This window comes from Cervus elaphus, chromosome 22 (assembly GCF_910594005.1).
Source record: "Cervus elaphus chromosome 22, mCerEla1.1, whole genome shotgun sequence".
Lineage (NCBI taxonomy): Eukaryota > Metazoa > Chordata > Mammalia > Artiodactyla > Cervidae > Cervus > Cervus elaphus.
Genome location: NC_057836.1, coordinates 17919893 through 17935548, shown reverse-complemented (window position 1 = coordinate 17935548; position 15656 = coordinate 17919893). Strand labels below are relative to the sequence as shown.

Below are 15656 nucleotides of genomic sequence, written 5' to 3'. Positions count from 1 at the left end.
ATAGTGAGTCTAAGAATGTGATTATACGGTGCTCAGGTGGTTAATCCACCATATTTCAGGTTAATCTTACCATCCCAAGGTCCATACCTTAATCACATATGCAAAGTCCCCTTTGCCAGATAAGGAAATAGTCACAGGTCCATTATTCTATCTGCCTCCACACTTTCCACATCACATCCCTTTCATACACTCTTTAGATGTTTTGTCAGGAAGCAGGAGTCAGCTCCCTCTCCCTGCAGGTGTCCAGGTTGGTCTTCCTCACAGTTTATATTCACCACATCAGGGTGGTAGAAATATTTAGAAAGACAGACACAAATGGACAAAGTCAAGTAAAAAGGAAACAAGTTTAACTCTGGTCATCTAATGGATTTACTTCCTCAACTGGGTCACAGATGCGTGTTCACAGTTTCTAGGAGAGAGGAAAACCCGGAGCACTGAGTGCAGGGCTCACTGTGTCCTGTCTTCTCCATTTCGATCTTAGAGTTCCTGGCCCTCAGGATGGTGAGCGAGGACCAGCAGTGTGCTGGGTGGCTGGAAGTTTTCTACAACGGGACCTGGGGCAGTGTCTGCCGCAGCCCCATGGATGAGGTCACCGTGTCCATCATCTGCAGACAGCTTGGCTGTGGGGACAGTGGAAGTGTCAACACCTCTGTTGGTCTCAGGGAAGGTTCTAGACCCCGGTGGGTAGATTTAATTCAGTGTCGGAAAACTGATACCTCTCTCTGGCAGTGTCCTTCTGGCCCATGGAAATTCAGTTCATGCTCTCCAAAGGAGGAAGCCTACATCTCATGTGCAGGTGACTTATGTCTCTTTCTGTGTCTGTCCCAACCCTGTAGGATGTTATTAGTGAGATTTGATATTTTTTTTTTTTAATTTAAAATCTAAGTGATGGGTTTAAGTTGAGTTTATAAAATGAAGTTTGGATGGAGCAAATTTAATCTACATGTTCCAAACTTACTTTATTAAAAATTTTTAATTGATATTATTGGTACAACATATTTTTTGCTGTGTACAACAGAATGCTTATATGTTTGTGTGTATTGATAAATGATCACTACAGTAAGTCTAGTTATATCTATATATATATCATATATATATATCCATATATATAGTTACATATTTTTCTTACCTGATGAGAATGTTTAAGATGTATTTTCTCACCATCTTTCAAATAGACAATACAGTATTCACTATAGTCACCATGCTGTATGTTATATCTCTTCACCTATTAATTTTATAATTCAAATTTATACCTTTTGATTACCTTTGCCCACACCAAATCCCCCACCTCTGCAGTCACCATCTACTCAGCATCTCTGAACTTGCTTTTTGTTTTAAGATTACAAATATAAATGAGATTATATGGTATTTTTCTTTCTCTGTCTGATTTGTTTCACTTAGCATAATGCCCTCAAGGTCCATCCATGTTGTTGAAACTGGCAAGATTTTCTTCTTTTTTATGGGCGGATATATGTCTATATTACATTTTCTTTATTCATTCATTAGTGAAGAGTTACATTGTTTGACTCATATATATTGCTATAAAATACTAAAAGGTAATGCTGTTAAAGTGCTTCAGTCAAACATCAGCAAATTTGGAAGATTCATTAGTGGCCACACGACTGGAGAAGGTCAGTTTTCATTTCAATCTCAAAGAAGGGCAATGGTCAAACTACCTCACGTTTGGGCTCATTTCACATGCTGACAAGGTCATGCTTAGTCTTTGAAGCTAGGCTTCAGCAGTAAGTGAACTGAGAACTTCCAAGATGTACAACCTGGGTTTAGAAAAGGCAGAGAAACCAGAGATCAAATTGCCAACATTTGGTGGATCGTAGAGTAAGCCAGAGAATTCCAGAAAAACATCTGCTTCATTGACTACATAAAGCCTTTGACCATGTGGATCACAATGAACTGTGGAAAATTTTTAAAGAGATGAGAATACCAGAGCACCTTACCTGCCTCCTGGGAAACCTGTATGCAGGTCAAAAAGCAGCAGTTGGAACTGGACATGAAACAACCGACCGGTTCCAAATTGGGAAAAGAGTTCATCAAGGCTGTATATTGCCACCTGTTTATTTAACTTATATGCAGAGGACATCATAGGAAATGCCTGGCTGGAAGAATCACAAGCTGGAATCAAGATTGCTGTGAGAAATATCAACAACCTCAGATATGCAGATGATACCACTCTAATGGCAGAAAATGAAGAGGAACTAAAGAGCCTCTTGTTGAGGGTGGAAGAGGAGAGTGAAAAAGCTGGCTTACAGCTCAACATTCAACATTCCAAAAACTAAGATCATCAGCCCTTCATGGCAAATAAAAGGGGAGAAAATAGAAACAGTGACAGATTTTCTTCTCTTGGACTCCCAAATCACTGCCGACGGTGACTGCAGCCATGAGATTAAAAGAGGCTTGCTCCTCTGTGACAAACCTAGACAGAGTGTTAAAAAGCAGAGACATCGCTTTGCTGACAAAGGTCCATATAGTCAAAGCTATATTTTTTCCAGTAGTCATCTCTGACCATGAGAGCTGGGTTGTAGAAGAAGCTAAATGCCAAAGAGTTAATTCTTTTGAATTGTGGTGCTTGGATGCCACAATTGAATTGAGAGTCATTTGGGCAGCAAGTAGATCAAAGCAATCAATCTTAAAGGAAATCAACCCTGACTATTCACTGGAAGGACTGATGCTGAAGCTGAAGCTCCAATACTTTGGCCACCTGATGAGAAGAGCTGACTCATTGGAAAAGATCCTAATGCTGGGAAATACTGAAGGCAAAAGAAGAAGGGGGCCACAGAGGATGAGATAGTTAGATAGCATCACCATTTCAGTGGACATGAATTTGAGCAAACTTTGGGAGATAGTGAAGGACAGAGGAGCCTGGCATGCTGCAGTCCATGGGGTTGCAAAGAGTCAGACACAACCTAGCAACTGAACATATGTTGCTGCAGTGAACACTGGGTTTTCAAGTTAGTGTGTTTGTTTCCTTCAGATAAATACTTCAAAGTGAAATTCCTAAATCATATGGCAGTTCTATTTTTAATTTTTGATGCACCTCAATACTGTTTCCATAGGGGCTGCGTCAACTTACATCCCCTCTAACTGTGCAAAAGCTTTCCTGTCTCTTTATATTCTCCTCAACGCCTGTTATTTCTTCTTTTTGATAAAAGCCTTTCCAGAGTATATGAGGTGATATCTCATTATGCTTTTGATTTGTATTTTCTGATGATTAATATTGTTGAGCACGTTTTCATGTACCTATTGGCAAGTTGTATGTATTCTTTAAAAAAATGTCTATTCAGGTTCTCTGCCCATTTTTTAAAAATCAGATTTTTTTTTTTTTTGCAACTGAGTTGTATGACTTCTTTGTGTATTTTGGATAATAATCCTTACCAGAAATATAATATGCAAATATTTTCTCCAATTCCATAGGTTGCTTTTTCATTTTGGTGATGGTTTCCTTAATTGGGCAGAAGATTTTTAGCCTTATGTCATCACAACTGCTTGTTTTTACTCTTGTTCCCTTTGCTTTTGGTGTCAAATCCAAAAAAATCATCACAAAGACTGGTGTCAAGGATTTTACTTTCTGTTTTTTTCCTGTAGAAATTTTATGGCTTCATGACTTGTGATCAAGTCTTTAATCTGTTTTGAGTTAATATTTGTGAATGGTGTAAGATAGTGGTCCAGTTTCATTTTTTGCATGTGGCTGTCCAGTTTTCCCCATGCCATTTACTAAAAAAACTGTCCTTTTCCCACTGTATATTCTTGGCTTCTTTGTTGAAAATTAATTGACCATTGAAATGTGGGTTTATTTATGGGCTCTCTATTCTGTTCCATTGATCTCTGTGTCCATTTTTATACCAAGAACATACTGTTTTGATTAATATAGCTTTGTAATATAGTTTAAAATCAGGAAGCATGACACCTCTAGCTTTGTTATTCTTTCTCAAGATTGCTTTGTTCTATACAACTGTGTCTCTTTTTCTGTTTTGTATATAGGATTATCGTTACCATCTTTCTAAATTCCATATATATGCGTTAGTATACTGTATTGGTGTTTTTCTTTCTGGCTTACTTCACTCTGTATAATGGGCTCCAGTATCATCCACCTCGGGTAGGATGATCTGAGAGAACAGCATCGAAACATGCATATTATCAAGTGTGAAACAGATAGCCAGTCCAGGTTGGATGCATGAGACAAGTGCTCGGGGTTGGTGCACTGGGATGACCCAGAGGGATGGGATGGGGAGGGAGGTGGGCGGGGGGTTCAGGATGGGGAACACATGTAAATCCATGGCTGATTCATGTCAATGTATGGCAAAAACCACTACAATATTGTAAAGTAATTATTTTCCAGCTAATAAAAATAATTGGGAAAAAAAGGAAAAAAAAAGATTGCTTTGGTATTCAGCATCTTTTGTGGTTCCATGCAAATTTTAGGATTGTTTCTTCTGTATCTGTGATAATTTCCAGTGGAATTTTGATAAGGATTGCAGTGAATCTGTAGATTGCTTTGGGTAGAATGGGCATATTAATAATATTAGATCTTCCAATCCGTGAGCACAGAATATCTTTCCATTTATTTGAGTCATCTTCAGTGTCTTTCATCAGTGTCTTATAGTTTTCAGTGTACAGTTCTTTCACCTGCTTGGTTAAATTTATTCCTAGATATTTTATTCATTTTCATGCAAATGTAAATAGAATTGTTTTCTCAGTTTCTCTTATAACAGTTTGTTGTTGGTGTAAAGAAATGCATATTATTTTTGTATACAGATTTTTCTTTCTACAACTTTGCTGAGTGTATTAGTTCTCATATTTTTGGTGACGTCTTTAGTGTTTTCTACATACAATATCATGTAAGGGGGTTTCTTTCCTCATGACTCTGATGGTAAAGAATCTGTCTGCAATGCAAGAGACCTGGGTTCAGTCCCTGGGTCAGGAAGATCCCTTGGAGGAGGGAATGGCAACCCACTCCAGATTTCTTGCCCAGAGAATCCCAATGGACAGAGAAGCCTGGCAGGCTGCAGGCCTTGGGGTCACAAAGAGTCAGACACGACTGAGTGACTAACACTTTCACTTTTCAATGTGCTAGAGTGTCAGTTTTGCCTCTTCCTTTCAGATTTGGATGTCTTGATTTTCTTTTTATTGCCTGATGGATCTGGATAGGACTACCAAAACTAAGTTGAATAAAAGTGGTGAGAGTAGACATTTTTGTCTTGTGTCTGATTTCAGAGGAAGAGCTTTTGGTTTTGTACAATCAAGTATGATGTTAGCTGTGTACTTTTCATATGGCCTTAATTATGTTGAGATGCAATCCTTCTATACCTACTTTGTAAAAGAATTTTTACCGTAAGTGGATGCTGAATTTGTCAGACACCTTTTCTGCATCCTTTAAGGATATGATTTTTACCTTCATTTTGTTTATTTGGTGTATCACATTGATTAATTTGTGAATGTTGAACTATCCTTGCATCCTTGGAAAAAATATCACTTGATCATGGTGTATGATTTTTTTTTTGTATGATTCTTTTAATGTATTGTCAAATTCAGTTTTCTGATATTTTGTTGATTATTTTTGCACCTATATTTATCAGAGTATTAGCCTGTAATTTTCTTTTCTCATGGTGTCCTTATCTGGCTTTGGTGTGAGATTAATGTTGGCCTCATAAAATGAATTTGGAAGTGTTCCTTTCTTCTGTTTTTGGAAGAGTTTGAGAAGTCTCCACCACTAAATACTGTTACATTGGGAATTAAGATTTCAGCAATAAATTTTGAATGAAATAAATAAATGTTGGTGAGGGCGACAAATAGTCAAACCATAGCACCTTATTCCTTCAACATTTCTCTCTCTGTTTCTCTCTCTCCTTCCCTCCCCCTCCACATACACAAACACACACACCTCATTCAGGTACACCTTGAATGATATGCTGGATGTTGCCTGAAACCCATAGCTAAGAGAATGTGGGAACAGATACTTCAAAAGCAGAGGCTCACTCCCTTCCTTGCCTCTCTTTGCTCATCTCTTTGTCTTTTTCATTTGAAGGCCAAAGAGGCATTAAACTATGAGACCTTTTATTGATGATATTTTTCCTACAATGAAACCCCGTGAATTGAGAGGTGGTAAAATCTTTGACCATGAGAATGAGCAACCCGCTCACAGAGCTCCTGCCATCGTTTTCTCAGAGGTTCTCTGCATAAAGCGGGTAGGAGTTTTGATAGGATGATCTGGAAAGAATATATAAATATTGATACTTTATGACGGGTACTATTTACCCTTCTGTTTTTTTGAATTTATAGTTATTTCTCTCAGCTTCAATTCTTTTATATATATTTTCAGTCTTTTGTTTATTATTTCTGCATCTACTCAATACAAATTTTTCTTGATAGGCTTTTTTTGACTATTGCAAAAATTTCTGGCTTACTCAGTGTGTACATATATGTGTACATATATCTTCTCAGAATTCTACTAAGTCTTTCCTGTAAGTACACAGGAAAGGAAATTTCTTTTTAAGAGATTCCTAACCATGGATTTACATGTATTCCCCATCCCAATCCCCCCTCCCACCTCCCTCTCTACCCGATCCCTCTGGGTCTTCCCAGTGCACCAGGCCCAAGCACTTGTCTCATGCATCCAACCTGGGCTAGTGATCTGTTTCACCCTAGATAATATACATGTTTCAATGCTGTTCTCTCGAAATATCCCACCCTCGCCTTCTCCCACAGAGTCCAAAAGACTGTTCTGTACATCTGTGTCTCTTTTTTCTGTTTTGAATATAGGGTTATCGTTACCATCTTTCTAAATTCCATGTTAGTAATTATCCTCCAACTAATAAAAATAAATGGAAAAAAATAATAAAAATAAATAAATAAAATAAAATCACATTACTCATTAAAAAAAAAAAAAAGATTCCTAACCAACACTACGGGCTTTTCTGGTGGCTCAGAGAGCAAAGAAACTGCCTGTAGTGCGGGAGACCTGGGTTTGATTCCTGGGTAGGGAAGATCTAGTGGAGAAGGGAATAGCAATCCACTCCAGTATTCTTCTCTGGAAAATCCTATGGACAGAGGAGCCTGGTGGGCTGCAGTCCATGGGGTCACAAAGAGTTGGACATGACTGAGCAACTAACACACACACGCACATAACCAACACTACATTGTGGAACAATTATCTTCCAATTAAAAATAAATTTTGAAAAGAGAGTTTCCTTTTACAACAGTAGTCTTCACTTGCCCACTTGTCACATTGAATAATAGGTAAGAGTAGTTTATAATCTATCTAATAATTTTCCATTAAAATTATGTACATGAGATTTTGAATATAAATTGACTCTGTGCTTCTGGACTGATTATTTTTAATATGAACTATTATCATAGACTGTTACCATGAATGTATATTTGGTTTACTATTTCACTGATTAGTATGAATTTAAGAAAAACAAATTTTATTTCACTGAATTTTATTTGTCTATTCATTCATTTAATAAATATTTATCCAGCCCCTATATGGTATTTAGAAATGGTTTTCCATAGATATTTCTTGAATGAGTGCATACAATGTGCAGGCACTGTCCTAACAGCAGAAACATGGCATATATAAGATACACAAGGTCCTTCCTCTAGTGGAACTTTCATTCAGAGGGGTGTGTACATTCGTAGATGTCTGTGTTTATATTTGCTGTGGGATGTGAAGACTGATTAACAGGTAAATATTTAAAGTAATTTCAGCTGGTGATCAGATGCAGTGAATGTTTCAGCCCAGGAGATAATGAACCTGTGTTTTCATGTGTCCTTTGCACTGAGTCAGACCTTAGATAATCTTATTTGGGGCAAGACTACTTGCCCCCAGCTGTTCCTGATCCAGTGTTTCCCTGTTGTTTGCAGGAAGAAGACCCAAGAGCTGTCCAGCTGCTGCCCCCTGCACAGGTACCTCAGCCCTGCCCCCTCCCCAGGGCTCCCAGGGGCTCCTTCCTCCCACCAGGGGAGTCACAGGAGGGGCTGCTGCCTTTTCAGACAGAGAGAAGCTCCGGCTCAGGGGAGGAGACCGCGAGTGCTCAGGGCGGGTGGAGGTCTGGCACAGCGGCTCCTGGGGCACCGTGTGTGATGACTCCTGGAGCCTGGCAGAGGCCGAGGTGGTGTGTCAGCAGCTGGGCTGTGGCCCGGCCCTGGAAGCCGTGCGGGCCGCGGCGTTTGGCCCTGGAAACGGGAGCATCTGGCTGGACGAGGTGCGGTGCGGGGGCCGGGAGTCCTCCCTGTGGGACTGTGCTGCGGATCCCTGGGGGCAGAGCGACTGCAAGCATGAGGAGGATGCTGGTGTGAGGTGCTCTGGTGAGTGAGGGGCGCGGGGTCTGTCCTGGGTGAGCTGGGGCAGTGCAGGGGCAGTGGGATGGGCCAGGGGTGGTGTGGAGTTTGTGTTCAGAGAGTGTCCGGGTGCTGGGGCTGTGATCTACGACCGGAGCGCTGGGAGGACTGGAGACTGCTGTTGTGGAAACTGAGGGGTGATTTCAGGCTCAGGAGGGAAAAATGGTTTGCCTTGCGTTCTGGCCAATTTTTCTTCCTCACACTGCTGTTTTTCTCTTTAGGTGTAAGGACAACATTGCCCGCGACAAAAGCAGGTACTGTGATCCATGCCTGGGCAGGAGAGAATACTCAAATACTGGCGACCTGTTCTGTGGGCTCCCTGACAACTCAAAAGAGGAAAGAGGCTGAGGAGCTGTGGCTGTTGGGGAGGAGCCGGGGCATTACACTGGGGAAATCCCCTGCCTTGATGCCCAGAGTCAAAGTTCTCATGCCCGGGGTCCAAAGAAGTCTGGTTCCCATGTTGTAAAATCTAAGGAATTTCCACCTGCCCTTAAGTGTTGCTCCTCATCAGTGAGGTGTGGGTCCCTGGGCTGTTTGATGCTTTGTCTCCTGAAGCCCAAGGAGAAGGGATGAGCTGGGTCCTCAGAGGCTGTCTTGGCAGGGCAGCTCCCTAACAATCGCCAGCTATGCCTCGGGGCCACACTGGCCAGAGTGGAGTTGACTTGTCTCAGGACGAAACCCGGGGGAGCCCTGACACTGTCTGAAGCTGGGACACCGTTGTCTGGAGCTCCTGAAAATGCTGACACAGGGGATTTCTCTGTGCCCAAGACTATCTCCAGCCCTTTTTCCTGTTCTCCTTAGGGACCAGAACAACCTCAAATCCTCTCCCTGGCATCTTCTCCCTGCCTGGGGTCCTCTGCCTCATCCTGGGAGCCCTTCTCTTCCTGGTCCTCATCATCCTGGTGACTCAGCTGCTCAGATGGAGAGCAGAGGGCAGAGGTGGGCTGCAGGGGGAGCTGGGGACCAGGGAGCGTGTGTGGAGGCAGGAGATGGGGCAGGTGTGAGGAGGGGAGCCTGGGCCAGGTCTCTGCTCTGAGTTGCAGACTCCATGTGCTCCGTGCTGAGCTCTCAGGGCTGAGTAGACAGAGGGCTGGGGCGTGAACTCTCATAAGTCATGGCCTCTCCTGTGAGACCAGACACAGTTGGCGCTGAGCTGTATTCAGGGGAGGGGAGAAGGTACTGACATGGTGCACGTGGTGGGAGACGATGCTGAGGTCCTGGCAGCCCCCGTGTGAGCACCAGGGAGAGGAAGGGTGGGTGTGCTGGACCAGGGTGCCTGGGGCGTCTTCTCTTACCTGCTGGGGAATCTCTCAGCCTTATCCAGCTATGAAGATGCTCTTGCTGAAGCTGTGTATGAGGAGCTCAATTACCTTGTGACACCGAAGGAAGGTCTGGGCAGCCCAGGTGAGTGTCTCTGTCTGCCCTCCTGGGGCCTCTGGTTGTCACCACCCGCTGGCTGTGAGCATCTTCTCAGCATGTGCAGACCTGATGTGTGCCCCAGTCTCACAGAGACTCCAAAGTGGCAGGATGGCCTCTCAGAGCCCCGTGATCTCCCAGCCTCTGTCTACACTGCAGAAGCCAGGCCTGTCCCTTCTCAGCCTTAACACAGGTCCTGTGGGTGTGGGGAGGGTCATTCTGTGTGTTGTGTGATGTTTGTCTCCACATGAGGTTTCCTGTCAGATGACTCACTGATTAAACGGCCGTATTACACCAGAGATGGTGAGGAAAACAGAGACTACAGATCCACTCCAGGAAACAGAGGTGGACCTCCCTCCACTGGCTTTGGGGAGGAGAGTTTCCCTTATAGAGAGGAGATTTAAAGGGAATAGCTTTCCTCTGATGGACCAGAGGCATCCCTTGTGTCCAGATGGGGTTCTTCCTTCTCCTTCTCCTTCTCTGGCTGTTCTGTGATGTCTTACATTGGGGCTGGTCTCTCTGTGTCTGGAATCACAACAGGCACACAATGTGTAAAAAAAATAACATCTGTAAAGCGCAATTTGTCAAAGTACTTTAGCAATGCTCAATGGTGGAAGAGTTGCTTTGAGATATGTAGTTTCCACCAGAAAATATTAAGATATGTAAAATCATGTTTTGGCTTATGGACACATCAAAATGAAACATGGTCTTAGAGAAAAAAGTCTTTTGAACCAAGCAGTGACTGGTGGCTGTATTCAGAAACTCAGAAACTCTGGGTCAGAAGGGATCTTAGGTATTCCCCAGACCAACCCACTTACTGTGGTTTCATACACTCCCTTGTGTGCTCTTGGAACCCCCAGATCAGAGGACTGATGTCCCTGCTGAAAATTACGATGATGTTGAAGAGGTCCCAGTGCCTGGAACTCCTCCTGCCTCTCAGGGGAGTGAGGAGGAAGTGCCCCCAGAGAAGGAAGATGGAGTGAGGTCCTCTCAGACGGGTGAGTGGGGTCAGGTGATCTCCTGAAATCTTTCTATCTGGAAAGAGTGAATGTGTGCTCCTCAATGCCCAGCCTCCCTGGAGATTCAAAATATAGGTAATCTCATACATCTGGTAGCATCATCTTGACCATATGCCATATTTAATGCTGTCACACTCCTTGCAGGGAGTGAGGAATCACTCTGCTTTTGGCATTTATGTCTCCATAATGTGACATAAACTTCACTTTATATGTGATATACTTGCATTAAGATTTATAGATTATGGAATTTCCTTTCAGTCCAGAGGTTAGGATTCTGCACTTTCACTGCTAGAGCCCAGGTCCAACCCTGCTCAAGGAACTAAGATCCCTCATGCATTGTGTCATGGCCAAGGAGAAACTTATTGATTAATTGAGCATATTTATAAAGAAAGCTAAGTGCCAAAGAATTGATGCTTGAACTGTAGTGTTGGAGAAGACTCTTCAAAGTCCCTTGGATGGCAAGGAGATGAAACCAGTCAATTGAAAGGAAATCAATCCTGAATATTCATTGGAAGGACTGAGCTGAAGTAGAAGCTCCAATACCTTGGCAACCTGATGTGAAGAACTGACCCCTTAGAAAAGACTCTGATCCTGGGAAAGATTGAAGGCAGGAAGAGAAGGGGATGACAGAGGATGAGATGGCTGGATGGCATCACTGACTCGATGGATATGAGTTTGAGCAAGCTCTGGGAGTCGGTAATGGACAGGGAAGCACAGTGTGCTGTGGTCCATGGGGTCGCAAAGAGTCAGACATGACTGAGTGACTGAACTGAAGTGAACCAAATTCAAAGGTGGAACAAGTGTTTTAATAATATCTTTGCACTGTCTCATACATGAAGGCAAATCATTCAATATCAGAGTAATCCAGGTCTATGCCGAATCAGTAATGCTGAAACAGCTGAAGCTGTGGTTCTACGAAGACCCACAAGAACTTTTAGAACTAACACCCAAAATTGGTGTCCTTTTCATTATAAGGGACTGGAATGCAAAACTAGGCACTCAAGAGATACCTGGAGTAACAGGCAAATTTGGCCTTGGAGTGCACAATGAGGCAGGGCGAAGTCTAACAGAGTTTTGCCGAGAGAACGCACTGGTCATAGCAAATACCCTCTTCCAAAAACACAAGACAGGACTCTGCACATGGACATCACCAGATGGTCAACACGAAAATCAGATTGATTATATTCTTTGCAGCCAAAGATGGAAATGCTCTATACAATCAGCAAAAACAAGACTGGGAGCTGACTGTGGCTCAGATCTTGAACTCCGTATTGCCAAATTCAGACTTAAATTGAAGAAAGTGGGGAAAACCACTAGACCATTCAGGTATGACCTAAATCAAATCCCTTACGATTATACAGTGGAAGTGACAAATAGATTCAAGGGATTCCGTCTGATAGGCAGAGTGCCTGATGAACTATGGATGGAGGTTCGTGACATTGTACAGGAGGCAGGGATCAAGATCATCCCCATGGAAATGAAATGCAAAAAGGCAAAATGGTTGTCTGAGGAGGCCTTACAAATAGCTGAGAAAACAAGAGAAGCAAAAGACAAAGGAGAAAAGGAAAGATATATCCATTTTTTGCAGAGTTCCAAAGAATAGCAAGGAGAGATAAGGAAGCCTTCCTCAGTGATCAATGCAAAGAAACAGAAGAAAACAATGGAATGGGAAAGACTAGAGATCTCTTCAAGAAAATTAGTGATACCAAGGGAACATTTCATGCAAAGATGGGCTCAACAAAGGACAGAAATATTACAGACCTAACGGAAGCAGAAGATATTAAGAAGAGATGACAAGAATACACAGAAGACCTATAGAAAAAAGACCCTCATTACCCATATAACCATGATGCTGTGATCACTCACCTAGAGCCAGACACCCTGGAATGCAAAGTCAAGTGGGCCTTAGGAAGCATCACCATGAATAAAACTAGTGGAGGTGATGGAATTCAGTTGAGCTATTTCAAATACTAAAAGATGATGCTGTGAAACTGCTGCACTCAATATGCCAGAAAATTTGGCAAACCCAGCAGTGGCCACAGGACTGGAAAAGGTCAGTTTTCATTCCAATCCCAAAGAAAGGCAATGCCAAAGAACATTCAAACTACCGCACAATTGCACTCATCTCATACACTAGCACACTAGTGCTCAAAATTCTCCAAGCCAGGCTTCAACAGTAATGAACCATGAACTTCTAGATGTTCAAACTGGATTTAGAAAAGAGAGAGGAACAAAAGATCAAATTGCCAAAATTTGCTGGATCATCAAAAAAGCAAGAGAGTTCCAGAAAAACATCTATTTCTGCTTTATTAACAATGCCAAAGCCCTTGACAATGTGGATCAGAATAAACTGTGGAAAATTCTGAAAGAGATGGGAATACCTGGCCACCTTACCTGCCTCCTAAGAAATCTGTATGCAGGTCAAGAAACAACAGTTAAAACAGAAGATGGAAAAGCAGGTTGGTTCCAAATTGGGAAAGGAGTATGTCAAGGCTGTATAAAGTCACCCTGCTCATTTAACTTATATGCAGAGTACATCATGCAAAATGCTGGGCTGGATGAATCACAAGCAGGAATCAAGATTATGGGAGAAATAGCATAACCTCTGATATGCAGATGGTACCACCCTTATTTCAGAAAGTGAAGAAGAACTAAAGAGTCTCATGAAAATGAAAGAGGATAGTGAAAAACTTTGCTTCAAGCTCAACATTCAGAAAACTATGTTCATGGCATCTTGTCCCACCACTTCATGGCAAATAGTCTGGGAAACAGTGACAACAGTGAGAGAATTTATTTTGGAGGGCTCCAAAATCACTGCATATGATGACTGCAGCCATGAAATTAAAAGACACTTGCTCCTTGGAAGAAAAGCTATGACCAAACTAGAAAGCATATTAAAAAAGCAGAGACATTACTTTGCTGACAAAGTTCTGTCTAGTCAAAGTTCTGTTTTTTTTCCAGTAGTCATGTATGGATCTGAGAGTTGGACCATAAAGAAGGCTGAGCACTGAATATTTGATGCTTTTGAACTGTGGTGTGGGAGAAGACTCTTGAGAGTCCCTTGGGCTGCAAGGAGATCCAACCAGTCAGTGCTAAGGAAAATCAGTCCTGAATAGTCATTGGAAGGACTGATGTTGAAGCTGAAATTCCAATACTTAGTCCCCATGATGCGAAGAACTGACTCACTGGAAAACACCCTGATGCTGGGAAAGCTTGAAAGCAGGAGATGCGGATGACAGAGGATGAGATATTTGAATGGCATCACCAATGCAATGGACATGAGTTTGAGCAAGCTCCAGGAGTTCGTGATGGACAGGGAAGCCTGGCGTGCTGCAGTCCATGGTGTCACTGAGAGTCGGATACGACTGAGTGACTGAAGTGAACTGAACTGATACATAAAAGGTAGAGATTTAAACAAACGTATTGAATTGGGTGAAGTATGTTTATAATTTAAGATGAGCTCTGCTTATATGTTAACATTCAAAAATACAAAGTCTTTGATATACGGTGACCTTAACATTAAGCCATGGTGGTGGATCATAGACTCAGAATTTGTGATCAGCTAAGATCTAATTTGCTCCAGATATTTCAGTAGCTGCGAGAAGGCACTCATTCTCTAGAAGAGAGTAACTCTCCATCTGAGGGCCTATGTGATCTCTGGGGATGGGCCAACTGTGGCTGCACCTGTGATACTATTTGTGGACATTTGGAACAGGAGTCAAGTCAGCCAAGAGCACACTCGGGTTGTGAGTGAGGAATTCAGATTTTTCCTGTCTCCAGTCTCACTCTTAATGAGAATTCACATCTATCACCTGTGAAAGGAGAACATTTAAATTCTTTTTTATGATTCTTACCATTGCGGGTTATATCCTTGCTATTGTGTGGCCTGGAAGCAAGTCTTCCCAGAGCTCCTGTGTGAGCACAGATCTCCTGCGATGCAGGATTTCCACATGTGCTGAGGCCCCAGAGACCACATGGACTGGATCTGAGAGGACAGCTGGGATCCATCCTCACTGTAACTCAAGTGAAATACCCTGAGCCTCCCTGCCCACACCTGGGTCCCAGGGATGCTTTGTCATCACCACTTGCTTGACTCCTTCCACCACAGGGCTCTGTCCCATCCCTGTGTCTCAGTTCTAATCAAACTTCTCTTTACTCTTACAGGCTCTTCTCTGAACTTCTCCAGAGAGGTGGCTGGTCCTGGGGAAGGAGGAGAGAGCCCTTGGCTGCTCCAGGGGCAGAAAGAGGACCCTGGGTACGATGATGTTGAATTCAGTGCCCTGGGAACATCCCCAGTGACTTTCCCATGATGCTTTATTAAATATGAGATGAAGCCTCAGATATTCTAACTGCCTGTATTTCAATAGAGTAGAGCTGACCTTTAATGGTGTTATGTGAAAATTTCTCAAAATTAGATATTCTGAATAAATTAACTTTTTGCTGTGATGCTACTTTAACAAACTTCATGTCAAATGATTTTAGAAGGTTGGTCCTCAAACACCATTTTCCTCAAAGGAAATACAAGATGAGTGAGCTGCCCTGCTCTCTCACCTGTCTTAGAGGCTAATGAGAGGATGATTTTGCCCCAGCTCGCAAATGCTCCAGGTCACTCTTATTAAGGAAAGGATATAAACTTGGTCCACATTCATACCCTCCTTCCTAACAAGATGAACTCATGGAAGAACAAAAACAATCCTGAACATTCCTTGGTGCTCTCCCTGAGATGTCACATCACCTGTTTGTAACTTGTTCCTTGACACCAGACAGAATGTGAGTTTCAAAGTGGAAGGCTGACTTGGGGGAGAGAATGGATACAGCTTTCCTTATCCTGCCTAAATGTTCATAGGACAATTAAAAATCTAACTG

At 42.5% G+C, this 15656-nt stretch overlaps 1 protein-coding gene across 1 annotated transcript in view; it reads left to right on the top strand.

Annotated features, from left to right (window-relative positions):
- LOC122680749 (antigen WC1.1) overlaps positions 1–15341 on the top strand; it is a 53568-nt gene extending 38227 nt beyond the window's left edge. The window contains exons 13-20 of the mRNA XM_043882423.1: positions 482–796; positions 7879–7920; positions 8008–8322; positions 8577–8609; positions 9157–9294; positions 9670–9759; positions 10632–10769; positions 14955–15341. Of these exons, the coding sequence (XP_043738358.1) occupies positions 482–796; positions 7879–7920; positions 8008–8322; positions 8577–8609; positions 9157–9294; positions 9670–9759; positions 10632–10769; positions 14955–15100 (1217 nt within the window). The 3' untranslated portion in view covers positions 15101–15341. The remainder of the gene's footprint in view (positions 1–481; positions 797–7878; positions 7921–8007; positions 8323–8576; positions 8610–9156; positions 9295–9669; positions 9760–10631; positions 10770–14954) is intronic.
- Positions 15342–15656: the final 315 nt, after the last annotated feature.